At 38.6% G+C, this 26,342-nt stretch overlaps 10 protein-coding genes and 1 long non-coding RNA gene across 11 annotated transcripts in view; 6 read left to right on the top strand and 5 right to left on the bottom strand.

Annotated features, from left to right (window-relative positions):
* Nucleotides 1-967: 967 nt before the first annotated feature.
* Nucleotides 968-7,178, bottom strand: LOC132792141 (uncharacterized). The gene is made up of 2 exons (XM_060801424.1): nt 6,678-7,178; nt 968-1,265 (listed from the first exon to the last, which is right to left on the bottom strand). Exon 1 carries the CDS (start codon nt 6,977-6,979, stop codon nt 6,725-6,727), a length of 255 nt encoding a protein of 84 aa, XP_060657407.1. The 5' UTR covers nt 6,980-7,178; the 3' UTR covers nt 968-1,265; nt 6,678-6,724.
* LOC132791908 (insulin receptor) lies at nt 1,831-6,696 on the top strand. The gene is made up of 7 exons (XM_060801070.1): nt 1,831-2,784; nt 2,853-2,933; nt 2,997-3,160; nt 3,774-3,896; nt 3,968-4,318; nt 4,384-4,684; nt 5,072-6,696. Exons 1-7 carry the CDS (start codon nt 2,368-2,370, stop codon nt 6,626-6,628), a joined length of 2,994 nt encoding a protein of 997 aa, XP_060657053.1. The 5' UTR covers nt 1,831-2,367; the 3' UTR covers nt 6,629-6,696.
* Nucleotides 7,179-7,351: 173 nt separating the features above from the next.
* LOC132792056 (tRNA-dihydrouridine(20a/20b) synthase [NAD(P)+]-like) lies at nt 7,352-9,087 on the bottom strand. Its single transcript, XM_060801312.1, has one exon. The coding sequence runs from the start codon at nt 8,846-8,848 to the stop codon at nt 7,655-7,657; it is 1,194 nt and encodes a 397-aa protein (XP_060657295.1). The 5' UTR covers nt 8,849-9,087; the 3' UTR covers nt 7,352-7,654.
* A 392-nt stretch (nt 9,088-9,479) lies between these two features.
* On the top strand, nt 9,480-12,110 carry LOC132791980 (sorting nexin-17). Its single transcript, XM_060801194.1, has one exon. The coding sequence runs from the start codon at nt 9,709-9,711 to the stop codon at nt 11,233-11,235; it is 1,527 nt and encodes a 508-aa protein (XP_060657177.1). The 5' UTR covers nt 9,480-9,708; the 3' UTR covers nt 11,236-12,110.
* Nucleotides 12,111-12,797: 687 nt separating this feature from the next.
* On the top strand, nt 12,798-14,176 carry LOC132783719 (homeobox protein 13). The gene is made up of 3 exons (XM_060789105.1): nt 12,798-12,947; nt 13,142-13,433; nt 13,567-14,176. The coding sequence occupies exons 1-3, from the start codon at nt 12,931-12,933 to the stop codon at nt 13,702-13,704; spliced, it is 447 nt and encodes a 148-aa protein (XP_060645088.1). The 5' UTR covers nt 12,798-12,930; the 3' UTR covers nt 13,705-14,176.
* Nucleotides 14,177-14,410: 234 nt separating this feature from the next.
* Nucleotides 14,411-15,580, top strand: LOC132783495 (thymidylate synthase). The gene has a single exon (XM_060788734.1). The coding sequence runs from the start codon at nt 14,539-14,541 to the stop codon at nt 15,436-15,438; it is 900 nt and encodes a 299-aa protein (XP_060644717.1). The 5' UTR covers nt 14,411-14,538; the 3' UTR covers nt 15,439-15,580.
* Nucleotides 15,581-16,156: 576 nt separating this feature from the next.
* Nucleotides 16,157-17,269, bottom strand: LOC132783571 (large ribosomal subunit protein uL30). Its single transcript, XM_060788859.1, has 3 exons — nt 17,170-17,269; nt 16,799-17,097; nt 16,157-16,717 (listed from the first exon to the last, which is right to left on the bottom strand). The coding sequence occupies exons 2-3, from the start codon at nt 17,095-17,097 to the stop codon at nt 16,258-16,260; spliced, it is 759 nt and encodes a 252-aa protein (XP_060644842.1). The 5' UTR covers nt 17,170-17,269; the 3' UTR covers nt 16,157-16,257.
* Nucleotides 17,270-17,308: 39 nt separating this feature from the next.
* Nucleotides 17,309-18,363, top strand: LOC132783634 (RIP-like protein). Its single transcript, XM_060788986.1, has 3 exons — nt 17,309-17,558; nt 17,629-17,694; nt 17,749-18,363. Exons 1-3 carry the CDS (start codon nt 17,442-17,444, stop codon nt 18,160-18,162), a joined length of 597 nt encoding a protein of 198 aa, XP_060644969.1. The 5' UTR covers nt 17,309-17,441; the 3' UTR covers nt 18,163-18,363.
* Nucleotides 18,363-19,723, bottom strand: LOC132783426 (probable isoaspartyl peptidase/L-asparaginase GA20639). Its single transcript, XM_060788610.1, has 3 exons — nt 19,538-19,723; nt 19,426-19,476; nt 18,363-19,340 (listed from the first exon to the last, which is right to left on the bottom strand). The coding sequence occupies exons 1-3, from the start codon at nt 19,544-19,546 to the stop codon at nt 18,387-18,389; spliced, it is 1,014 nt and encodes a 337-aa protein (XP_060644593.1). The 5' UTR covers nt 19,547-19,723; the 3' UTR covers nt 18,363-18,386.
* A 409-nt stretch (nt 19,724-20,132) lies between these two features.
* LOC132783836 (uncharacterized) lies at nt 20,133-23,713 on the bottom strand. The gene is made up of 3 exons (XR_009632219.1): nt 23,608-23,713; nt 23,059-23,537; nt 20,133-20,239 (listed from the first exon to the last, which is right to left on the bottom strand). It is a non-coding gene; the product is annotated as an uncharacterized LOC132783836 (long non-coding RNA).
* Nucleotides 20,233-26,342, top strand: part of LOC132799007 (ATP-binding cassette sub-family C member Sur) — a 54,185-nt gene continuing 48,075 nt past the window's right edge. Inside the window, 1 exon segment of the mRNA XM_060811151.1 lies at nt 20,233-20,844. Within this exon segment, the coding sequence (XP_060667134.1) occupies nt 20,669-20,844 (176 nt within the window). The 5' untranslated portion in view covers nt 20,233-20,668.

The raw sequence follows: 26,342 nt of genomic DNA, 5'->3' as shown, positions 1-26,342 counted from the left end.
TTTTGTGTGCCATAAAAATGTCAATGTCCAGTTGCCATTGCTCCATGAGAGTCCATATTTTATTGCTTAGAAGACAGCACACACAAAACAAAAATTAATTTATAAATGTAAAAAATAACTTTAATAATTCTATAAGATTTGATATATAATTATGAATTCCATTTTGTGATAAACTTTTATTTTTTCATAATTGGACACACTGAAAATAAAAGAATATGGATTGGGACTATAGAAGAGTATGAAATATTCGTTATACTGCAGAGGATTAACGTTCATTCAGCTTGCTTTACGTGTGTTCCACTCACACCTTAACGTTAATAGCTTCTTGGTCTCAGCTGCTAGAATATTGCATGGGAAGACGAGACGAGGTTCATTTCCAGTTACCGGTGTCGATGCCGGTGCCATGTGGCTAATTGGAGTCAGCTGTTTTAATGATGCAGGCAGATCAGCTGGTTGTTTGGCAGGAGGCCGACAACGTCAAGACTCGACTCGACTCGACTCTAGAGACACGACGCACATAAAAATCGAAAGCCTGAAAAATGCACTTGGAGAAATTGTAACCTTGAAAACTAATACACATCACTTTATTTGTATCACATTCTGTCGTATTATGTAAGCTCGATGCCGGCACAGCTGCACAACTAACAAATTAACTTGTACTCGCCCCGAATCGAGTATATGAGCGACTTTGACATCGACAAATGGCAAATCAAAAGTTTTCAAATTAATTAACGGCTTGGGTCTCTTCGAATGCCGCAACATAAAGTAGACTAACAACAGACCCCACAGATTGTGCAGTGTAGCGGGTCCAGGGAAAAACACTAAATGAAAAATCAATTTGATGGCTCGCTCAGATCTTGACGACCGAACGACTGAACGTCATCGGATCCATGCCGGCCGGTCCAGTCCAGTCGAAACAATTCTTTGACCAGTCGGCAATTGGACGTCGAGGCGTTAAGTTCGTCGCATGCTCGCTATCTTTTTAAAAACTTATCCAAAGCAACTGTTACAGTTTTCAAACAAGAAATATCATTTGTGAATATGTGTATATTATTAAACTCGTGAACTGAAGATACAATGAAGTGTAAACTAAATAAATACATACGTGCCTAATATATTAAATAGTCTGTTTTAAATGAATATAAGTGTGGTTTATCTATTAACTTAAAAGTACAGTGGTGAAAATTATTTCGAATTACATTATTATTTGGATATCGATAGCTCTGTCATCTTTCTTCCTGAGAAACTCGAAATGCAGTGATGAGCTGAAACAATAAAAATTCAAAAAGACGGTGATATAAATATATGTGTGTCTATTAAACAATTAAGCCAAATTTTTGCCTCAATTGGACAATAGCAATATTTTTAATTGAAATTTATTAAGAAAATTATTATTAAAGAAACGCATTAAGTTTCGGTGGAAAAACAGAAATATTTCAGAAATGGAAAAAAATATTAATAAATAAGATATTTGACTACAATTTATTATATTATTTATCTTCATTTTCATTTTGCAATAGGAGTAGCATATTAGCTACATATATTATTAGTAGCTAGCTAGACGGAATATTCTAAGATAAATGTTACACATTTTGTTTGATCCTTCAACAAAATATGGATTGCGTCAGTCTCCAATACATATATACATATATTCATATTCCTTAAACCGAAATGTGTAGACTAGTGTAATCAATAATATTTCCTGTGTATACAATAATCTCACTCAAATTTCGGCTATCGAATAAGAGAAGTGACAAGCCTCAAATAGAAGCACTCATTGAAGCAAAAGAGCTCAATAACACGATGCTGGCGCCCAATATAAAAGGCGCCTCGATGGGTTTGAAGACAAAACCTCGACAATTGTCTGTTTAAGTCAGTGTACGTGTCAGAGTCCCCCATTTATTGATGTCAGTAGTGTGTGTACAGTTTTAGACAGCTAAGCAAAACGAAGTGACCAAAAATTAAGTGAAACCCTTTTCAACAAACGAAAAAATAAAACAATTAAACGAAGCTCGTGCGATTTTTGTTGTAGATTGTGTGCGAAATATTGAGACGAAGAGCGAAAGAAACTCATAAATTGCAGCTAATCGGAATTTTTGGGCGATCGATCGCCCAACGAAGTCAACGCGCTAATTAGGCAAAACAGTACGAAGGAATAGAGTGTAACAGAGACGGGAACAGAATTGTTATAACTGTATAATACAATTTATATACATATACAATTGTATGTATGTGTATATAAACAAAAACAAAATCTGCTAAAAAGGCGCAAAAAGCTGTGCGATGTCGAAGAGACGCCGATGTAAACAGCAACAAATACAACAACAAAAATTACAGTAAACAGCCGGGAATCAGACACTTGGCAACATGTTGCCAAACATCGGCTACATGTTGCTGGCGATGTGTGCCTTGGCATCGCTCGCCTTGACATCAACATCAGTATCAGCGTCATCAGCAGTTGGAGTTCAATCTCCCTATGAAGAGTACAGAGAATGCACTAGCATTGACATTCGTAATAATTGCAATAATATGCATAAACTGGATAATTGTACCGTGATCAATGGCTTTATGATGATAACTTTATTGCCCGTGAGCACTGAAAAATGCAACTACTCCTTGTATTCATTTCCCAAACTTCGCGAAGTGACCGGTTATGTGATATTCACGGACGTGCGCGGTTTAGTGAGCATCCGTCACATGTTTCCCAATCTCACGGTAATACGAGGTCGTCGTCTCTTTCTCAATTATGCACTAGGAGTGACCGCCATGCCTAATCTTGAGCTGGTAAGCGTGAAACTATATAGCAGATATTTTTACTATATTTGTGCAATTTTTGGCTTATTCAATTACAGCTCGAGTTTCCGTCCCTGGTGGCCATTCAAAGAGGACACGTGTACATTGGCAACAACCCCAAGCTTTGCCAGTTAAATAATGTAAACAGTTTGCTCAGTTGCATATTCATAAGAACATAACATATGGACACATCATAATTTCAGCTTAACTTGGACCGAATCACGTTATCCCAAGGAAGTAATCACGTCGTACCAACAGCCATCAACTGCACAAATCTTGTCGGCTGCAACGGTTGCCCCAGTTCCTATTGTTGGTCGAATTTCACTTGCCAGCGTTTCCAGAACGATAACGTGGCCCATATCGATAGGTTGGACCAATATATTTTATAATAATACCATTCATAGCAAGGTTGCCACTTATCTGGTACATAATTCACCCATTGCTGCACTATTTTCTTTGAGAATATGATCAGTTTTTAGACTTAGGTCGCAAAGCATATTTGACTATATCAAAACTATTCCAATTCAAATTATATTAATAATTACAAAGCTTATTTTCATGTTACTGACAACATCATATTTGCATAATCTTTATATAATCATATAACTTAGTAACTATGATTATACAATTAAAGTCACAAATAGCAATTGCAACATAATTTTTAAAATAATTAACGTAACTTAAACTTTGCAATTAAATTAATTCATGAAAACCTTTCATCAACATACTTTCTAGAAGATATGATTACTTCGACGAATTTGAACAAAAAACTTGCTAATTTTTTTTTATCATAATGTATCGAATATGGCAACAGAGTTTAAGATAAGCAGACTATTTTTGGTAGATTTTTAAAAATGCCGAGAAATTCCTTATAAATAAAATATATTTTACAAACTTAGAATATGCCTCATGTTAGAACTCGAACTTTTGGATTTATGTTAGTGCGATTACATAATAATAACATTACGATTATTTCACAGAGGAACACACACCTGTCATGAAGAATGCCTTGGTGGATGTTTCAATGAAACAGCTGCGGGCTGCATGGTGTGCCGGGGAATAACGAATGCGGGCGTATGTGTCAAACAATGTCCGCCGGACAAGTAAGTAATTTCTACAACGCCTAGTCGGTGTTCATTGTATATGGAAACTTAGCCTTATTCTATATTTGCAGATATCTACTGGAGTATCATCAGCGTTGTTATACTCGTGAACAGTGTGCCGCAATGAAACATTTCACCTATAACGGCGACTGTGTAGCATTCTGTCCAAGTGGATACAAGGCAAACACCTCGTCAGCATGCGTCCCTTGTGCTGCAACAGAACCCTGCATTAGTGTCTGTTCACCGGACCCAAGCGATGAGGTCATAGTTATCTATAACTTGGGGGATGCCGAAGAGCTGAAGGGCTGTCAGATTGTGAATAGTAGTCTATATATAAGTATTCGAAATAATGTGCATGAGGAGAGGCTGATGGAGAGTCTGAGCTCCATTCGCGAGATACGTGGTCATCTCAAGATCTTTCGGTGTGTTTTTCCGATTATATTATTAGTCAACAATTCGCAGTAATGTTTAGTTAATTTTTTTCTAGCACCTCGTTGACCAGCTTTAAATTTCTAGAGAACTTGCAACGTATTCACGGCGATCCTCTCGAAAATAATCACTATGGAATAATAATTTACGATAACAACGAGTTGACCGAGCTGTGGGAGCCGAAGGTTCGACTGGAGTTGGTAAAAGGGGGCATTTTTATGCATCGCAACAACAAGTTGTGCAATATGCATATGAAAGACTTTCAGAGACTTGTGTCATACGATAAGGTCCTGGAGTCATTGCAAACGAACGATCAAGATGTGCTCTGTGGTCCCTCTAAGCTGCATCTGAACGTACAGGTAGGTTAAATGGTATTATCACCCAGAAACTTGGCTTGGTCGGACACCGGAATGGGTGCTAGTTTTTAGTGTCTATTATTATTATTATAGAGAAACCTCAACCTTCTTCCTTTTACCATTCCTTGATAGTACAATCAGAATGAGGAACAATAATCTTTTGTTAGATCGTTTCGTCGATTTAGAAAACAGAAACTTATCGTTATTCGAAAACCAATTTAAAAAAAGTATCAAAGTAGGTCAATAGATGGTACCTATATAAAGTGTGTCCAGTCAAGACACTGTGCTACAATATCCCAAAACTGCTATAAAAAGTTAATGTCCTTAATGAGAGCGCTTTCCCAGCCTTATGAACTTATATTGTTTTTGTCTTACCCACCCCAACGTCAGATACTCTCGCATCGCACGATTCAATTGATTTGGCCAAAAGCTCAAACGAGCGTGGAACTAGAGCTGATCTACAGGATCGTGGCAGAAGGCCAAACTGCTATGGAGGAACTGGATGCTCCGATCTGTACGCGCATTAATTGGCAGCGAATGCTACTCTTTGAGGACGACCTACAGAAGAATGACACACACTACACCTATCAGCTAGATCAATTGCAGTCCAATACACGATACGCGTGCCTTTTGCGCACCTTTGGAGGCGAGATAAAAGACGAAGCACGCAGCGAAGTGATCTACGTCCAGACACAGCGGGACATACCAAAGGCACCGTCACTGGCCATCGGCAAGAGCATGGAGTCTGTGATGAATCTGAGAATGAGCGCCCAGGATCACGATTATTATGTGTTGAATGTCTACGAGTTGCCCGACGATAAGGCGTATCTTGAACAGCGAGACTTCTGCAAGCAAGAAACGGTTTTGTGGCAGGATATGGACCGCCAGTACTCTTATTCAGCTCAAGAGTACGACGAATGTTGTGCTCATCATGCAGAGCAGACGGAAGATCAGCATTTCATTGATGAAATGAAGGCACAGTATCGCTGCAGTCTCGATGCACCCAACAATTGTGCCGATATCGCCGATAAGAAGCAGCCGCAACAGCAACTGCGACTTGCACCTAATAAAACTCAATACGAACTGCGGAACTTGAAGCGCTATCGCTTGTACTCTCTGGAGCTGCAGGCATGCAATCAGTTTGGCTGCAGCACTCCAACCACGCTAAATGAACGCACAAATTACAGTCTGACTGCAGATTTGCCGTCGACGTTAAGTGCCTGCCGTGTGCCAGGCTCGAATCAGTATATTGTGCGATTCAAGGAGCCAACGCAATCGAATGGTATCATCAACAGCTATGTGGTGCACTATAAGAGCAATGGATCCTACCACGGGAACGAGTCACATATCTATTGTCTGACGCGACGGGATCATGCTGATGCCAACTATGTGCTGTCGAGAACCCTAGAAAACACGTATATAGAGTGTGCGGTCCGTGTGCAATCGATGGCTGGCAGTAGTTTGTCTTCATATGTGGCCATAACCTGGTGCGACAAGCAGGAAAGTCAACTGCCCTCGACGACAATGAAGACAACAACAACTACAACTACAACAACACCAACAACGACGACGTCAACGTCGACGACAACAGCAACTACTGCAACGGAAGGAAGGACTTCACATGTGGAGACGGTAACGCCTGTCACAGAACTGGTGGAAACTCACTCGCATGCCCATGGAATCAGCATATTCGTAATATGCTTTTTATTTGGGTGTGGCCTGTCGCTTGTCTGGCTCCTGTACAAGCGACGATGCTGGCGCAAATGGCCGGGTTTGCGTCGGTATGTGCCGCTACGGGAGCAATGGCTGCGCGAACGCCATCAACCGGAAGATCGCGAAATACTCGTTGATGGCTTTGAGACTGTTCGTTTTCAGAACAACAACAACAGCAACAGCAATGGTAACAACAGCATTAACAACAACAGCAATAGCAGCAACGAGTATTAACCATTTTATGTATGTATAGATATCATTTTAAATAATTAAATCAACTTACCAATCCGAGCAGCAAAAAATTCGAATGTGCATCTATTTCCTTTCTTTTTATGCATCATTATGCTTTGGGGTTGAATTCGCAGCAGCTGCTGCAGCTTCGATTTTGCTTGTTGTGCTGTTTGCTAACAAAACAGCCGGCACACTGCTGGAGGGCAACAAGAGGATGTCGCTGTCCGAGGTGGGTGTTGGCGTGCGGGGGGAATGCACTTGTTGGCGCGCCTTTGCTCGCTCCAATTTGGCCTGTTCGTATTCCTTAAGCTCGGAGAGCTTCAATTGTATAGTTTGAAGTTCTCGGCGGCGCATTTTCTCACTTTTTGTTTTGCTTCCTTTGTTTGGTTGTCCAGCGTGACCGCAAGATAAATATCCAAGTATACAATTAAACGTTCGTCAAAAATATACCAAGTTATATCGACACCACTTGCTAGGCTGGTCACACCTTATTAGGTATGGGAATATTTATGGAAATATGGCTCTATGCAATATGTTTTGATAAATTGGATATAGAAAATTATTTGACGTAAATATGCAAAAACTAGTGTCAATATTTGTTGAATACAAGTCACAAGTAAAAAAGTCGAGTGTGCTCTATTGCGAGATACCAGTTAAATATTTTTAGTATTTGAAAAACAGTGCGGTATCATTTAATTTTTAAATAAAACCTAACTTCCAAATAACATTTATTGAATAACTTCTACAATTTTCATTTGATAGCAAATTTTCAGTGTATTAACTTAATATACCACACTGTTTTGCTTGCATTAAAATAGCGTAACGGATCCCTCACTTAAATTGCATATATTGATGGATTCCATCTTTAGATTGAAAATTTGTATTATAATCTCCCTGAAATGAGTGAATAAGGGGAACTCTCTCTTATTTAATTTATAATATATACAACGTTAATAATTAAATTGAATTTGATGAGAGAAAATGTTTATAACAAAGTAAGTTTACTCTTAATATTATAATTAACAAGCCTCAGTCTTCGTGTGCGAATAAACCATCCAGCTCCAGATCGTCTACATTATCGTTAGACAGTTGATTTGTTTTAAATTCAGCGAAGAATTTTCCATCGCTTCCGGCATCCCAAGAGCTGTCCTCTGCTTCGGCAGCCAGATGTCGAGCGTGCTTCGGAGGCGTAAAGTGAGAATATGTACAGTTTGTATAGCTGGCTCCCAAGCTGCGGCCCCTTGGGTGGACATCAAAGTGTTCAGCCAGAAATTCAAGCACTTGGGCTCGACTGCTAAGGCTGTTAAACTGGACACGAGTGGCACGTTTCATTGCGTTGCTCCACATGAAGCTGAGATGGTGATGAAAGCACTGAAACTGCAAATGATCGCCAGCCGTCTCTGCAATGTCCAACCACTGTTCCACACATCCCTTCGGGGTGCTGGTAGCCAGCTGATACTCATTATTGAATAACGCCGGATTAGCAAGTAATCCTCGAGCAGCCATTACGCCTGCCGCTTTAGTTTTCTCGTGCAATTCACAAGCATCCTGAAAGCTTTCAACATTACCATTGACAATTAGTGGTATTTGCAATGACTGTGCCACTTCGGCCATGGCTGCCACATTCAGCGTATCCTTGGAGTGCTTCTGTGTCGGTGTTCGACCATGGAGCGTCAAAAAAGTGACGCCGCAATGCTCCAATTGTTGAGCCAACTCGATGGTTTTCTGCACTGAAGTCTCGTTGTCCTTGCCCTGTAACAATCGCATCTTCACGGATACACTAAACATTGCGGGGAGCGTGCGTCGCAGGCACTGGACAATGTCGCGCATCTGCTCCGGTTGTCGAAGTAAACCACAACCGTATCCCTTGGCAATGGCCCAACTTTGTGGACAGCCGCAATTTAAATCAACACCATCTGCATACGGGTAGATAAGCTGAGCGGATGTCACAAATTCAGTGGCATCTTTGGCCGCAAACTGTGCTATCAGCGGCAGATCATCCAATCCCGTGCTGAACTCATTCTGGCGCGCTTTCTCACTGTTATTGATAGAATCAGATATCATCATGGGAGTAAACGCCAATTGGACGCCGTTCTGTCGAAGTAGTCTGCGAAATTCCAGTTTACTGTATCGCACCATTGGTGCACTGACCCGCAGGAAATCTTTTGCACCGGCAAAAAGTGCAGCGATGTCATGGTGCGGTCTTTGTTGTGGCAACTGCATGCTTAGGTAGTCGTTTTTTCTGTTTGTTTACAATCAACAAGTCGTATACCAAGAAAGATCAGGAAAAGGGAAACATGAATCATTTCAAGCATTGATTCCTATCGATTCCATCGATGTTTACGCCGCCAATTAAAATAAATTCACTTATTATTGAATGAATAAATAATTCATTTAGATGTGCTCAAACTTTTAGCTCATTACTTTAAAGCTGTTATATTTAACACGTGCGTCGAAGTGTGACTGCAAAACACTTTTATACTTTTTCAGTATATTTCAGTAGAACAGCTTTTTATTGGCCTAAAAAACACAACGGATATTTACATAAGATTTATATAAACATATAAACTGGCTAATGTTTTCTCATATTACATAGTTTCTTTTTTATGTTAAGAATATCAAATGGTTAGTGTTTCTTGTCGATAATTTAGATCACAATGTTATCGACCGTTAGCCAATTTACTCATACAAAGAAAATCTCAAAATCTAACTTTTTCCACACTGCTCATTTCTTGTTGCATATTTTTGTATGGTTTCAGTCAAAATGAATGGGAGAAATTATTCGACTTCGAAATCGATTGTTATACTCAGAGTGACCGTTTTTGGTATTCCTGAAGTCCAACGAGTAGATTGTATTGGTATATTTGCAAATCGAATTTGTGGTCACGCTGGAAAAAACGCACAATTGTTAATTAAATAAAATTAATGCTTGTACAAAAAAAGAGCGTAGTGACTAATCCAACTACAACCATAACAAGCCAGTAGCAGTAGACGTCCATGACGCTGCAAAGTGTAACGCAATGAAAAAGTGAAGGCAACAGCAGCAGCAAAGAGCAACCCAAGCAAACCGAGCAACAACAACAATGCATTTCTCAATACCAGACACACAGGAACAATATGCAGAGGGAGCGAGCGGGGGATCGCCCACGTACACGGTGTACAACATCTACATTAACGGTAACTATCATTGTTGCCTTCGCTACAAGCAGCTGCATGCGTTGCACGAACAGTTGCGTAGGCGTTGCACAGACGCCTCCCTGCCGCCCTTTCCCCCCAAACGGTTGCTACCGCTGAGCAATAGCCAGCTGGAGACACGACGCGCCGCTCTCGAGCACTACTTGCAGATAATTGGACAGGACTCTCGTATTGCACGGCTCTCCTATCTGCAGCAGTTCCTGCAGCGTGCCCAGCTGGAAACTGCGCTGGCCGAGGGCTCGGTGGGCAATGAAAATGAGCAGCAGCAGCTGCAGGTCGAGGTCTACACTGGTGGCCATGTATCGCCTCCTGTGGTACAGTTGCTGGTCAACTGTCATGTGCAACAGAATGCTAGCTCTGTGCTCCAAACAGTCTGTCGAGCACTGCAACTGCCGCCCGAACTGATGCAGTTCTTTTGCCTGTATCTGATGCGACAGGTAGAGGGTAATCCCGAATCTCCATTGTCATCTCCCGATGATCCCCCAAATGTGTTGCTGCTGCGACGCCTGATGGACTTTGAGTCGCCGTTCATAACGCGCCTTCACGCGCAGCCCTGTCAATTGTTATTGCGCACCTGCTACTGGAACGCACGCTGGGATGCCAAGCTTTTGGGCAACAGTGTCGCCCTTAACTTGCTCTACCACCAAACACTATCGGATGTGGCACGTGAGTGGATTATTTGCACGCCAGAGATGCGCCGTCAGCTGAGCAGCCTGCAAATGCAGTCGCGGCCGCTGCAATACTTGGAGCTGGTTCGTCAGCTGCCAAGCTATGGTTGCCTCCAGTTTGGCGCCGCCCAAGTCGATTATCCCCAGCTGGAGACCCAAGCACTGGTCACCATTGGCAATCGAGAACTCAGCTTGCGCACGGCACGCGGTGCCAAAATCTACGAGACCAAGTTTCGGGTGACACGCATGCGTTGTTGGCGAGTTAGTGCCATGCACAACACATTCGAGTCGCGGGATCAACCCACACAACTGCAGCTGTCCTTTGAGTATCTGATGTCGAAGCAAACGCTGCGCTGGATTACAATTACCAGTCAGCAGGCCATGCTGATGTCTGTCTCGCTCCAGGGCATGGTTGACGAGCTGTTGCACAATGATAACAACAGTAGCGGGGGCAGTGATGATGAGCAGGAGGCAAGCACTTCGCGTGGCGCATCAGAGTCCACATCTTCAACAACCAGCTCGGTGTCGTCTTTTACTTCGGGTACATCGACAACAACAACTACATCAACTGCGAAGGCGACAACTCCGCCGGTTAAGTTTCTAGCTCAGCATTGCAGGCAACCGCATAACAAGCTGACAACCGCACGAACATTTGCTGCGGTCTTCTTCCGCAACGATGCCAACGATGCTGGGAGCACATCGGTGCGCAACGAAGCATTTGAGGGCATTGGCGACGATGATCTGTAAGCTCAGTATCAATTCTCACACTCTTTTGTGCGTAAACTTCCTTACGGAACTGGAAAAACTTTACACTTTTTTATTGATATTTCAAACATCTCCATTATTGCGATTTGAACTCATCATTCAATACTTTGCTTGCATTTTAATGTCCACATGAAATTTAGAGAAAAACCTTCCACTTCTCAACATGGAAACGGAAACAACAAGCAAAATTGCTGCAAAACTCGATTTTTGTAATCAATTGTGTTCTCAATTTTCGATTCTAATGACGAACTTTAAAAACATTTACATATGTATGTATGTATATGTTTTCCAGTTCTGATTACTATGTATGTGTACGCAGTGTGTTTGTATGTGTGAGTGTAAAACACAAAACGAATTTGTTTATTAGTTGATTCGTAGACAGCGCACAGCCAAAATAGTTTTTTAAACAAAATTGTAACTGTTAGCACAAATCTAAACGAAAGTTATCGATGTAAATGTAAATGTATAATGAACTACATATGTACATAAGTAAGTACATAAGTTATAGTTAAGTTTTGAAATCCGAAATCAACTTGTCCCTTCCTCCCCTCTCCCTATGGTGCTGCCAAATGTTAATGCGGTAAATTTAAAGCAACTCGGAATGTGCATTTTATTGTGTTAAAAGACAAAAGCTATAAATTTATTATCAAGATACATATGAGATGATCAATCGATCGACTTGATCATGATTGATTAACTAACATTGCGTTGTGTTTAAGAAGAATGCTCAGTAAGAACTATAGACTTATGTTATACTACATTTTAAATCAAATGTTTACACACACATACATAAAACATATAGGTATTTATGTATACGAATTGTAATTATTTTGTAAATGAAATTTTTTAAACAATTACTCTTAACATTTCCTTTTTTACATTGTATGTATGTATGTGTATATGTGCAGTTATTTTTTACGTTTATTATTAACAGTTGAACAAAATATATATGTTATGCATTTTATATAAATAAACGTAAAACGAATCGTTTTTGGAATCGTTAGAATACGTTTTGACTTATAATTTTAATATCGGATGAAAACTTTTACACCATTCTACTTTGAAAACTATACAATGTCCACAAATCCAATTGCAAAAAAATTACATTTATTAATTAAAAAATTTGTAAAGTACAAAATTAGTGAATATACGCCAAATTTTAAATTTATTGAAAAATGTAAGGAGTTGTTGGTTCCATACGAGCGTGGGCCTGATCACGTAGCGGTGATCAATAGTGATCGCCATTAAAAAAAATACTTTTTATATTAAAAAGTATACACAATTTTGGGAATGCAAACTTGACTCGCAAACCTGAACCTATCTTTCTGCATATAGTATGACCATATATGAAATATACCGTAGGGTACATTATTTTTAAGCATATCTCATAATTACATATTGTTATAAAAATAATATGTGAAAAAACTTAATTTTAGACAAATCCTGTTTTTCTTTTTGAATAATTGAGCCATAGTTTTGAAAAGCAAGTCGATGATTTATTTTGGAATATTTTGTATATTTATAAAAGCATATTTTAAAATTTCCATTACGGTCACACTCAATGCAACAACGAACAGAAAAAAATAGCTCACAATACTCCCAATAATAGCATTGGGATTTGTGTGATAAACAAAAACAACAAAATTCAAGCAATATTTTTATAAAATTAAATATATAATGGAACGCAACAATGGGTAAGTGATCCAATTAACACAAACACACATCATATGGTACGGCTAGGCGTAGTTTGTGACGCATACAAATTGGGGAAAAAAGTAAACACAGCATATGCATGCGTATGTGTGTTTTATATATATATGTGTGTGTGTATGTAAAAAGTAGGTGATATTGGAAAACTAATTTGTGTAATACTATAATCTGTTTGCAGACGCTACCCCTACATACGCCGCCAAGGCAGTGGCAATGGACCACACAACCACCATCATCATAACAGTTCAAATTCCTCATCTACATCGTCGTCCTCATCGTCGGCATCGGTGACAAACGCATCGCATAATACACAATACTCCAATAATAGCATTATTAACTCTTCATCAAACACCAATGCGCTCTATGCAGCGGCGGTGTCGCAGCAACAGCACCAACAACAACAGCAGCAAAGTGTGACCATATCACAACATGATGAATTAATTCGTTACATTCGTGGGGCTTGGAACAAAGTGAGTTCAATTTTAGCTATAAATAATAAAAGTCGACAACACAATATTAGGCACCTTGCGGCAGGTCGCTTTCATTACCTTATATACATACGTATGTAAGCATATATCTTTTTACGTTTTTCGTCTCTTCTAGGTTAGCGAGCAGGGAACACCTGTAATATACTGCAATGAATCTGATAATCAATTGAAAAATTTCAAACCGTTCAATCTGGAAGAGTATTGGGGTCAACGCCTGGTGCAGAACATACATGTGACCACTACACATCAGTAGAGAATAATCACAATAACAACACAAATACATAAACGACGAAGGCGCATAATATTTAGCATATATAAAATAAGTGTACGTAAAATGCTATATAAACCACACAAAAGGATTGACAATTATTAACAAACAAATGCATTTGTTGCAATCAGGATGCTGTATCAAAAGTTTGGTTTTTTTTTTTAACAATTGTATTATTGACTTCAAAACCGAATACATTATATGCATTATTTTTATTGTGCATGTATTTTTTGAGCAATTTTGAAAATTAATTCCAAGCACTGCCAGCTGAGAGGCAAACAAAAAAATGTAAAAATCTTTATAAAAAAAATTTAACAGCATCCTGTATTCTAAAATGTAGCAATAATAATTTATTGTTCGCAAATTAATGACCATTTTGAATTGCAGCATCCCTGAATTCCAAACCATTCGCAATTCGCGAAAAACAATAATAAACAGTGTAATGCATTGCAAAATAATTGTTTTAATTATCTGCATCTCTAACTGCTGATATTACGATTTGAATCACAACTATTTAGTAATTACGAACATTAAGTGATTGAATTTAATTATATAAGTTTAAATGGCCGCGAAAGTCGAAATCGATGTTTTAGAAAGCATATCGATAGTTATATTTTAAAAAGCTTATCGATAGCTGGAGTAAATTTGTTCTCCAAAACGGTTTTTATCATTCCATAATTTAAAGTATTTGCAGAAAGATAAAGCTTTACCGTCTGGCCACACAGCACATTCCCGCCAATAACGTTCCCGCCATTGCAACAGATGCATCATTCTAAATAAACAAAAGGTTTTTACGGACTTCAAGCTGAAACACTGAAAATGGACGCTGAAGTGGAGCAACAGCCTAATCACGATGAGGCGCAATATTTGGATTTAGTGCGACGGATTATTGCAACAGGAGAGCAACGTATCGATCGGACAGAAGTTGGCACTCTTTCAATTTTTGGTACTCAAATGCGATTTGATCTGCGCAATGATTCCTTTCCATTGCTGACTACCAAGCGAGTTTTCTTCCGTGGCATCGCCCTGGAACTGCTGTGGTTTGTAGCCGGCAAGACGGATGCAAAACTACTACAGCAGCAGCGAGTTCACATCTGGGATGGCAACAGCACTCGCGAGTTCCTTGATAAATGTGGCCACACGGAGCGCGCTGTTGGGGATCTGGGTCCGGTCTACGGCTTTCAGTGGCGTCATTTTGGAGCCGAGTATCGCACCTGCGATGATGACTACAGCGGACAAGGCATCGATCAGCTGCAGCAAGTGATTGATACGATTCGAAACAATCCCTCGGATCGTCGTATCATTATGTCGGCGTGGAATCCCTTGGATATACCCAAAATGGCACTGCCTCCTTGCCACTGCTTGGTGCAGTTCTATGTGTCGCAATCTCGAGGAGAACTCTCCTGTCATCTGTACCAGCGAAGTGCAGACATGGGGCTCGGGGTTCCTTTTAACATCGCCTCTTATGCGCTGCTCACCTACATGATTGCCCATGTGACCGGATTGAAGCCTGGTGACTTTGTCCACACCATGGGAGATTCTCATGTGTATCTTAATCATGTGGAACCATTGCAACAGCAACTAAAGCGGCAGCCTCGTCCATTTCCTAAGCTTAACATTAAGCGGCAGGTCACAAATATTGAAGACTTTCGTTATGAAGATTTTGAAATCGTTGGATACAATCCTCATGAAAAGATTCAAATGGAGATGGCTGTTTAGCAATTAAATCTTAATAAAGTCTATACAGAAAACACTCATTTGAATACTCCATAAGCTTTGTTTTAAGCACGTGATGTTTGTTTTAATTCGAGATTGTGGCAAGTTAGAAATTTGATAAATCCTTATTGTTCTTTGAAATGTATATTGCCACCTCGTAGTTTTTTTTATTGTTTGTGATCCATTCTCTTCTAACTTGAAGGTTATCACTACCCATTGACTTACTGTTGGTGTTCGATATTTTACAAAATTCCGAGATATATTATTGGCTCTAGTTACTAGACTTTGTGGGAGTCAAGAGTAGAAAAAGCTATTTGGTTCGATTAACTCCATCCACAACCTACTCTTGTAGTGTTTTTAGTATAACATTAAAATTTAATATCCCATTCTATCAAGTTTTCCGAATTATGTATGTATTACAAAAGGACCCACATCAGTTTGAAAATTTTAGAGCAAGCTTTATCTGCATGCAGGGAATGAATGTACCTGCTAACCTTTCTCCCTTTTAAGAGTCCACACAGAGATAATTTGGTTTTTTTGTATGTCGCCGTTAATTCTTTCACTGATTCTTGAATTTTTGGACTAAACATCTTTAGATGAGGGAATAATTAATAGAATAACAGAAACAGATTAGAACATTCGGCTTTGAACCACAGATTACAATATATGTCAAATGAGAAGTTTGCCGTTTTCAGCTATTGAGAAAGTCAAAACACTTGCATTTTGTTAACGGCATTTGGGTACTTTTAAAAAAAGAGTTAATTTTATTTCTTTCGCTGTTGCCAGACCGTTCTTGATTTAATCTATCCCACCGCAGAATTCTTAGACCATCTTGCGCAGCAGTCTGTTGATCTTGTCCTCGCGGTTGCCGAAGTCACCACCGTTGACGTAGTGATTGGCCTTCTTGCGCCAGCCGCCGGTGGGCGTGTTCAATTTGAACGGCCACAGGAAGTTGGAGGCATACTTGAAGTTGGGTCCCACGGTGAAGATCTCGTGCACCAAATCCTCAACGCACTGAATGTTGTGTGCCTTGCGCAGCTTGCGCTCGATCACGAAGTTATCGGTGATGGGCACACGCTGACGGCTGTGCTTGACATAGCCGCGCTTGTAGATCAACTCGCGCACCGACTTCAAGTTGGGGTAACCCCAGGTGATGTAGGGCTCGGCAATGCGAAGCATGTTGATGGTGGCCTTGTTCAGCTTGATGAAGACACCATTGTTGATTTGGCGCAGACGGAACAATTGCAGCACTTTGCGTACCTTGGGCGCAACCTTGTTGATACTGCAAGCCAAATTGGAAAATTTGTTAGCAAACATCAACAACAACACGAGTCGATGCAACTTGTTTCAATGACGAACTCACCCACGAATACGGACGACAAAAGCCAATTTGGCTTCAGCGGGCACGTAGAATTGGTTACGGCTCTTGGCCAGGCGACGCAACTTAATCTCGCGCTGATCGGCCTTGATGTACTCGTTCTGGTACTTCTCGGCACGAATCAAATTCTCCTTCTTGCGCAGAGCAACGACAGCGGCACGCTTCAAGCGACGTTTCGTCTCAGCGACACGCTTGGTGATTTGTTTCTTGCTGAATTTCAGCTTGGATTCCGGCACAGCGGGCAGCTTTTTAGCTGCTGGTTTCTTGGCGGCCGTGGCTGGCATCTGTTTAAGGCACAAATTGTGAACATTTTAACACTGTTTTTGTTAAGAAAATTGAAAATGTTTTGCACTAACCTTTTACTAGACACTATGCACGTTGGTAAAAGAAAGGGAAAGAAAGAGCGGAAGCACGAAATACGCCATGTTCCATGTGTCAAACTTTTTCCAAAGCAACTCTGAACCTTAGTGTTGTACAGGCACACGTTCCGTGCACAGCTGTATTTCGATATCAATACTTATGCATATCGATAAGTAAACAGCTGTTTCCAGCTGTTTGTTGCCCGCGTCTTTTGCAGTTTGTTCTTATAAAGCATATTTAAGCATTATATTATTGCAAATTTGCAGCGATGCAGTGTCCTAACGAGCCAATTCACAAAACAAGTGTTGAACAGAAACGGCATGCACAAAATGTAGCCAAAAATCAACGGTTAGGCATGCCAAAGTTGCGTGATTTACTGCGAGAGGCAAGTGCAACATAGTTCACTTTCTTATAAATTTGTAAATTGTATTTTTTTCTCCTATTCATATGAATAGAAATGTCGCATACGCATTGTAAATGCTCGTAAGGGAAATGTCGATGGCAACCGTCAAATTCAATTGGTAACATGTGAATTTCATATTCAAAGCTGATTATTTAACTAGTTGCAATTGCAGGCTGATTTGGATAACATTTTACGCTTGGAACTTAATGAGTTGGATCAGGACTTGGAAATGGAGCAGCACATCTATGAAGAGCTACTGGCTGATGTTAACGAATGGTACGCTCTACAAGAGCAAAACCTCGAAGAGCTGTTTGCTGAGAACGAACGGGATCCGTCACAAGTACCAATAATCTGTCCAGTCTGCCTTAAGAAACCACTTCTTCACATAAGCAGTTTATATAAATGTGAGTGTGGCGTGCAGTTTGAGCATGCCGCCGATATTATCCAACTGCAGCAGTTGATTCAAAGCAGAATCAACGAGCACGAAGTAAGCTGCACCCAAGCATTGCTGTTTTTCATAGAAGCCCAGCCAAAGTCTTCCCTCTTTGCCATTTGTGGAAGCTGTGATTATTGCTGTTCAGTTTAAAACAGACACAGACTTATATTTTGTATTTATTTATTATGTCTGGCTGCGTCCAGCCTTAAAGATTCTTATTTAAGTTTGTTAGTGATTTAAGAGTACATTGTGATTGTAGTTGGATCATGATATTCATTTTCATGGTCAATTCTGGCGTAAAGATAAAAATTTTCTTAGTTTAATATGAATACATTGTCAATCTAGCTCATATTGCCATTACTATTGTCCAATTACTATATCACAATTTCGAACTCATCTTCGTCAGGATCGACACCGCAATGTAATTCTGCGCCACGCTGATATGCCCAGGACATTCGTTGTGATGTGAAGTATATGCCCAGTTGACCGCGATGATCTATGGCTATGATGCCAGCAGTTTCATTGAAACGTTTCGTCATCTCTCCCAGCACTTGCGCTGCAGCCTGTTGAATTGTACAATTACTGTGGTGGACTAATGCCAGCACACGGGACACAACATTGAAGCGCATTATAGACTCGCCATGTCCCGTGGCAGACACAGCACCCGACTCGTTGTCTGCATAGGTTCCAGCGCCCAGTACCGGAGAGTCACCGATACGACCTGGCAGTTTACCTGTGATGCCGCCTGTTGAGGTAGCTGCAGCCACATTACCACAGGCATCAACCGCCACAGCGCCAACAGTACCCGGCGAACCATATGAGTTGCTTCCGCCCGTTTTATTCAAGATTTCCTTGAACTTGGCCAGGGATTCAAGCGAGGATGTTGTAACCAATGCACCCTTGGGCAGTATGTCGAAGACTTCGGCTGCAGCTATGCGCATGGCGCCTTCGCCTGCCAAATATCGATGTCGCGTATTTTCCATGATGCGTCTGGCCAGCGTAATGGGATGGATAATGTCTCGCACTAGGGAAACGCAGCCTGCCTCCAGTTGTGCGCCATGCATGATGGCAGCATCCATTTCCACTTGACTCTCATAGGTAAGTGCGGAGCCATAGCCGGCATTGAAATTGCTGTCTTCTTCTAAAGAATTGACCGCCTGCTCCACGGCATCTAAAACACTGCCCGACCTCTGCAGCACATCGTGGCCAATGCGAGCTGCTCTTTTGACGCCTAATCGAATTTTGGGTAGCTTGATATCGGCTATATTGCCCGAGCCGCCATGCACCAGGACAGTGGGCTGAATTGAAGTGCCAACTAAGTTGCATGCCTTGCGTTGTACAGTTTGCATCGTTAAAACGAGGTTTTCATGCGGATTAGACTTGATTGACAACCTGCTGAGTTGTTGAACTTACCTGCCTGAGATTTATAGACAAAATCAGAGAAATAACTGAGATTCTTAAATACTAAGAATAAATAATAAACGGGAAATTTAAAGAGTTCATGAAAAATATGGCTTTTGCTTACCTGAAGCATAATAAAGCACTGTATCACGAAATCATTAATGGATTTTGTAGCATTACTGCGATTATATGCTGAATGCTATTCCGAAATTGCATTCGCCGTATTAAATGAAATTTAAACCGGTTAAATTACTCTCAATATTACACAGTTTAATGAAAACAGTGGCTGTCAAACTGTTGCTCACTTAGAAAACAACCGGCAAACAAACAAGCGATTGTAAACAACAAATACGCAAGTCTAAACAACAAAAATCTTGCGTAATAATAGGAGAATACGTTTGAAAACGTTGATCGTACATGATACATATACCCTGTATTTTACGCCTTACATTATCAGTTGTAAAACAGAATAGTATTTTGTAAAGAAACAACTTTTAATACGAGATATAATATTAAAGACAAACAATATTTTGCAATGACAACCTATACTCTTCTTTTACGTATGACGTGCAGGGTATAACAAAAACAAAAGCAAGCAAGGAACTTTTGCACGATCTTGCACGTGCTAGTTCGCTCACTCAGTCACTTGCTAGTTCTGCTTCTCTGCAATTCTCTCTCGCTCTTTCTCAGTCACGCACGCACAGCCTCTCAGCGAGAGTTCTTTCTGTTTTTTGAATATTTTTACCGTTTCTTTCAGTACATTGCGTCGCTCGGCTGCAGACGGTTGGCAGCTCTTAACGGGAAAGTTTTTAGCCGTCGTTGTCTTCTGCGAATCAGACGAAACGTGCGCTTATTTTTCATTGTTTATATTCAAAATAATTACGATAAAAAGTCATAATTAATAGTAAAACGTACATGCGGCATGCGTTTTATGTGTGTACATTGTATCTGAAATACGTTCTGTGTATAACATAGTGTTTTTATTCACATACGATACATACATATTGTACATATGTATGTATTTTTAATTGCGAAATATTTTGTTTACATTTCGAATCTTTAGTGTGGTTTCTAAATTTCGACTTTTGTGTGCGCAAAATTTTGTGAGATTCTACAAGTATATCTATTGCGTTCATACTTTGTGTATTTGTTGAAAGTTTCAATTGAATTGAATACACATTCGAATTAAATAACTCATCAATAGTGTCTGATCTAATACTGCAGAGTATAATGAAATCCTAATTATATCTCCAAAATGAAGCCGATTTTTAATCAGATCCGCTGCGATCAGTTAAGTGGTGAAGAACGTGCCGTATATGATAATTTACAAACCGATATTTGTGCCATTGATCGTAACAAGTATGTTTTAACCTGCTGTTCTATATTTATGCTGATTGTTGCTTGCATTTATATCTGGAGAAAATATGAAAAGTGAGTTTATATATTATAATTTTAAACTTTAGGGATATACCATTTGCCTTCATAACGTATGTGAAAATTAAACTCAAATCGTTGATTGAAAATTAGAAAATGGTTTTTATTTCTAATTGCATTTTTTGTTTTCGTCTCAAAGTTTTAATAAGAAACTGTGCCGATTAAAAAAAAAAAAACTTAATAAAGTTTCTCTCTGTGTATGTGTGCTTTAAATTCTTACTTTTTGTTTTCCCTCTATATATACAATTTGAATTCTTTAAGCATGTTAATATTTCATTATTTTATTTTCATTCCATTTCATAAGAAACCATATAAATTGAAAGCTATTTTAGAAGCGCATAGAAATCTAAATTGGAATATTTCGTGACTAATTGATAAAGCTCTTTTGGTGGTGAGAAATCTCCCTCATGATTTCAATGGCTTGGAAAACAATCAGAAAACCTTAAGTAGATTTCGGTTTCGTTAATAAGAGTAACCCTTGAAAAGATAAATACATATTTTCATTCCGGACTCCATTTCAAAAGATATAAATCTCAGTTACCATGAACATTTTTTCCCCAACGTTATGAATTTATTTATATTGATTGTGATAGTTTTAAGCGGTTTTTATGTACTTTGCAATTTGAGGTTCAAGATGAAAATTTTGACATTCATTATTAATGAAAGTTTACCAAGATTTTTTTTCAACTGTTGAAAAGCAAAAATGTTAATAAAGCGTACATTTTTTTTTACATTGTCTACCAAAAATGTTATAGGTATTATACCGATTGTCTTGCATTCAGTTGTTGTATACGTACATACATAAATGTATTTTGAAAGCTTGCTGCGAAGAAGAATCAAGATAATTGTTTGGCTATGCAAGATATACTGAATAATTGCAAAATATGTATATATATATACAGAGTATATTTTTGGATAAAATCATTTCAATGTTTCATTGTATTGCAACTCTTGAATGGCAAATTATGTACAAAAGACAGTTGTTAATTTTAAACTGTAAATAATCCATTTTTATTTTTTAATTTTCAATTGACAAGGAATCTAATTACTACTATTATTTCTCGTTTTTTTTCATATTACATAAATATCATTATAAAAATACATGAACCACTTGTTTAGCAGCGAAATCTTGCAGCCCTTTTGGCATAAAGTGACTGAAAAGCTTGAAGAATATTTAGCCCCGGATAAACAAATGGGATCTTTTTGTTTAAATTTAGCGCATGCGTTTATAAACAATATGCAAAGGCAGCGAACCGACGCAGTTTTTGTATATACAAAATTGCCAAGCATGAGGAGGGTAAGAGGGGGTTATTAGGTGAGGCAACCGGGAAGGGGAGCAGGAACGGGTCGGAAGAGGGAAGATTACTCATGTGGCGCTAGGCCAGCTGTTGAAATAAATGTGGCGGGCCCCAAAAATACAGACAAATATAAAATCAAAAATTGCTGAGAGTATTCTTTTTCATACGTATGCATTTAATATATATGTGCATGTGAGTGTCTCAGGGATGCAGTTTTCCAAGTAAATGTGTCTGATAAATATTCCCCAAGCTCATTTAAGACTAAGCTTTTATACCTCCCCAGGCGCTTGCCTAATGACCGACTCTGGCTGCATGACTAAACAACCAGATCGTCTGCGCAGATGCAGATACATAGAAGCGAAATATAAAAAGATACATTTCCATTTAGCGCCGACAACAACAGCGCGAGAAACGGCGACAGCACAAAACATGAAATCTAAATCTAGTTGCAAAATCATTTGAATTATTTACTGACAGCCGTGACATCAGTCAAATAAGTAAAAGCCCAACATTTTCATGCAAACATGCTGATGTGTGAGTTCTTTTTTAAGTCGCATTGAAGATGATCTACATCTATTTAATTTTATAAAACTTACTATATTTTATTAGGAAACTTTGTTCCTACTTTTTCAAAACTTTAAAGTTAAACATTTTTATTTTTTTATTTATTTTTTTTAATTATTAATTATAAAAAATAATAAATAATAAATAAAATGTAAGATCATCTTCAACAAGTCTTCAGTTCTGTTCATCTGTTTTTCTTTTTTAATTTGATTAGAAATACGAAAAGAAATTAATATTATGTTTAAGATTGCTTTTTTGTTTTTGCTATGAAATGTCAACCAAAATGTTCTGAAATCTTTGCTAGAGTGAAATATCCAGGTTTTTATATTGTGCAATATAGAGTACTTACTATTCGAATAGTCTGAATTTCGTTGTGTATGAAAAGGCGACGCGGCGATCGGAGGTGGCAACGTTTAGCGGTTGTGACTGTGGCTGTTGTTGCACTGCGTCGTCATCGTTGTTGTCTTCTTGCCACATATTTACTCACATACATATATATTTAATGTATCTATAAACATACAGACTCGCTCGAATGTTCGCTCAATTAATAAAAGTTTACTCCAGTTTGCATATAAACAAACATGTAATCAAGAGGTCTTACGAGTTTTCTTTTTCATTTTTTTCTGTTTTGTCTCTCATTGGAATTTCTTTGGAAATGTTTTGGTTGCTCGGGTTTGTTTTGGTTATTTGGTCTTGTCATCGGTTTGCGTTGACCAATGAACCTCTCGTAAATGAACGGCTACTCAAGGGGCTGCAGTGGAGCATTGGATGGATCATTGGATCATTGGTCATTCAATATGCACATATATCTTCATCATCTGGTTGCAGCTGCAAACAAACACAAGAGAGTCGCCGCATTGTCATTTCAATATTTGCTGTTGTCATACAGTATGCGCACAAGTATTTATCTGTGGTCAATGTAATCTACTTAATTGAAGTAAGCCCATTCTCAAATGCTTTGGAATTTGGAACAAATTTATTTATCCATAGCTTAACAATTTATGTTATGTCATGTTGATTTCAATCTACATGTTAATTGTTTACATATTTCAATAATGCGGATTGAATAAATTCAGTATTCATAACTTCTACAGGTATTTGAGCTATGCCTGAGATTTAACATAAATGTAATTCATTTAGTTTGGATTTATCCTTCTTCTTTGGTATTTGGAACGGATTCATATTCTATTTAAATAAGACTAGTTTTTCCACAATGACTTTTGCAATAACGTATTATAAATTTATCTAAATTGCATAATAACAATGGTTGCTATAATATTTTACATCCCGGATAAGTGCATAGATTAATATAATAATATAATATTGAAGTAATGAGAGTTACATACATACAGTCAGCCACAAAAAAAGCCGCACTTTGAAGGGTTACAAATTTGTAACTTTCAGGGCCTGTGGTTTCATTATATGATTGCGGATTCGCCCAATTTTTGTTTTAACAAGTTAACTGATGGTATGTTAATAAAAGTGCATACCAATTTTTATTTTAAATTTGTTTTTAATATTTAAAAAAATGTTGTTTTTGGTTTCACCCTAGTTTTAACGACTTTTCACTATTATGGCAAACTTAAGGAAAAAAATCATAAAAGTTTTAGCGCTGACTGTATATATGTTTTTCTTTATAAAAGATAAAGTAGAATAGTCGATGGTTAATTAAGATGTCATAGAATTCTGATACATAAAAACATTGGGGGTAAGAATTTTTTTAAATAAAGTTCCACTCACGTTCCACTCCCCAATAAATTGAAGACGTTCCGCACAATGCGGAGACACTTGAATGCATTTAAAATATCATTGATATCCGAAACTCATAGAACTCACTCTTCTCACTCCTGCAAGAGCCGAATAATTCACCCCTTGATCAGGAATACGCATCAATAAACAGTTTGAAATAAATGCATTAAAAACAACAATACAAACAATTCAATGCAAGCACACTCGTAAGTGTACTCATTGCTCTTTTGTTCATTCATAAAAAATCAACTCCCGATAGCCATAATACATCCGGCACTTGAGAAATTACGCCCCGTGCCAAGGCGATAGCTGCAACAACACCAACCAAATGCAGCGGCAGCAACAACAACCCCAATAAGAACAACATTAACATATGCAATAGGTGCAACAACAAAAACAGCAACAGCAACATCAACAACAACAGCAACAGCAACAATAACAAACAACTACAACTACAAATACAACTGCAAGTGCATTTCAATGCAATTTTCTGGTATTTTTGGATCATTCGGTAAACAAATCATTTGCTCCAATTCGAAGCACTGCGAGATGTATTTTATTCTATATGTATCGCTGTTTTTCGACACAAAACTCTCAGAGTATTTTAAAATTTTATTAGATTTCTTAATTTGCCACACTTGCGCTGCGTAAGACTTGCAAAAGAACAGACAATTCGTGCACATGGGGAGATTGGAGTGATATATACATATACATATATCATATATATGTGTGTTTGTGTGTGTGTGTTTGAGGTGGGAGGGGATCGTGTAGGGGGAGCACCAGTGACGTGTGGCATGTTGTCGATTTTCACACTTGAAAATCTGGTAGTACACGTTTTCTAACGAAGCAAGCAAAAATAAATTGCATTTAAAACGGCTTGTCATGCACGTTTTCAAAATGTTATAACCAGAAAGCTGGGGTTTACTTAACATATTTTGTTTCTTATAGTATTAATTTTAATAAGTTATGCTGCAGTTCATCAAAACGTAAAATTACAAAAGCTTAAAACGAGAGACTATAAAGCCTTATGTGTTTATGTAACTAATTCAAAGCATTTCCCAACTATCTTATTTTGAATTTTTTGGTTTTTAGCCAAAAGATCCGTAGTAAGTTTGTAAATGTAACATGTAATTTTGTTTTTAGAAGATGTCATTTTATCATTATTTTTATACCCGTTACACATAGGGTAGAAGGGTATTATAATTTTGTGCCGGCAGGAAATGTATGTAACAGGTAGAAGGAGGCATCTCCGACTCTATAAAGTATATACATTCTTGATCAGCATCAATAGCCAAGACGATCTAGCCATGTCCGTCTGTCCTTCTGACTGTCTGTCCGTCTGTGTGTCTGTCCGTATGAAGCACTGGATCTTAGAGACTATAAGAGATAGAGCTATAATTGTTTTTCGACAGCATTTGTTATGTTTGCACGCAGAACAAGTTTGTTTTTGACACGCCCACTTCCGTGTAGTATTTATGATTCCTGAAAATTCGGTTGCGATCAGATAAAAATTGTCGAAATTATTAAATAAATACTTTTGTATGGGCAAAAACGCCTACTTACTAGGGGTCTTAGTTGCTCTGGCTGACAATCTGGTATATTGTGGCGTCTATGGAATATTTTGAATGTGGTACTATATCGATTTACCAAATATACCATTTGATATATTTTTAGTGTTTTGTAGTATTTTTTGAATATTTTGAAAATAATACCGGAATATATTTTTTCAAAATGGGTAGCGGATATCTCACAGTCGAGCACACTCAACTGTAGCTTTCTTGCTTGTTTTGTTTTTAGAAGATGCCATTTAATCATTATTTTTTATTTATATACTATGAGTGGTCGTCGGTATATTTTTGAATTTTTGCTGTATCAGCTCGGTAT

The sequence above is a fragment of the Drosophila nasuta genome, chromosome 2L, assembly GCF_023558535.2.
Source record: "Drosophila nasuta strain 15112-1781.00 chromosome 2L, ASM2355853v1, whole genome shotgun sequence".
Lineage (NCBI taxonomy): Eukaryota > Metazoa > Arthropoda > Insecta > Diptera > Drosophilidae > Drosophila > Drosophila nasuta.
The sequence above is the reverse complement of the archived record's forward strand: the minus strand, read 5'-3'. Positions and strand labels throughout refer to the sequence as shown.

Coding starts and splice junctions, on each gene's coding strand:
- LOC132792056 (XM_060801312.1), bottom strand. CDS start 8,848: ATGCAGTTGCCACAACAAAGACCGCACCATGACATCGCTGCACTTTTT.
- LOC132783426 (XM_060788610.1), bottom strand. Junction 19,341..19,425: donor TGTCTATAAATCTCAGGCAG/GTAAGTTCAACA, acceptor GTACAACGCAAG/GCATGCAACTTAGTTGGCAC.
- LOC132791908 (XM_060801070.1), top strand. CDS start 2,368: ATGTTGCCAAACATCGGCTACATGTTGCTGGCGATGTGTGCCTTGGCA. Junction 3,897..3,967: donor AAACAATGTCCGCCGGACAA/GTAAGTAATTTC, acceptor CTATATTTGCAG/ATATCTACTGGAGTATCATC. Junction 4,685..5,071: donor AGCTGCATCTGAACGTACAG/GTAGGTTAAATG, acceptor CCCCAACGTCAG/ATACTCTCGCATCGCACGAT.
- LOC132783495 (XM_060788734.1), top strand. CDS start 14,539: ATGGACGCTGAAGTGGAGCAACAGCCTAATCACGATGAGGCGCAATAT.
- LOC132783634 (XM_060788986.1), top strand. CDS start 17,442: ATGCAGTGTCCTAACGAGCCAATTCACAAAACAAGTGTTGAACAGAAA. Junction 17,559..17,628: donor TGCGTGATTTACTGCGAGAG/GCAAGTGCAACA, acceptor TCATATGAATAG/AAATGTCGCATACGCATTGT. Junction 17,695..17,748: donor GCAACCGTCAAATTCAATTG/GTAACATGTGAA, acceptor TTGCAATTGCAG/GCTGATTTGGATAACATTTT.
- LOC132783571 (XM_060788859.1), bottom strand. CDS start 17,097: ATGCCAGCCACGGCCGCCAAGAAACCAGCAGCTAAAAAGCTGCCCGCT. Junction 16,718..16,798: donor TTTGTCGTCCGTATTCGTGG/GTGAGTTCGTCA, acceptor TTTGGCTTGCAG/TATCAACAAGGTTGCGCCCA.
- LOC132791980 (XM_060801194.1), top strand. CDS start 9,709: ATGCATTTCTCAATACCAGACACACAGGAACAATATGCAGAGGGAGCG.
- LOC132783719 (XM_060789105.1), top strand. Junction 13,434..13,566: donor TTCGTGGGGCTTGGAACAAA/GTGAGTTCAATT, acceptor CGTCTCTTCTAG/GTTAGCGAGCAGGGAACACC.
- LOC132792141 (XM_060801424.1), bottom strand. CDS start 6,979: ATGCGCCGCCGAGAACTTCAAACTATACAATTGAAGCTCTCCGAGCTT.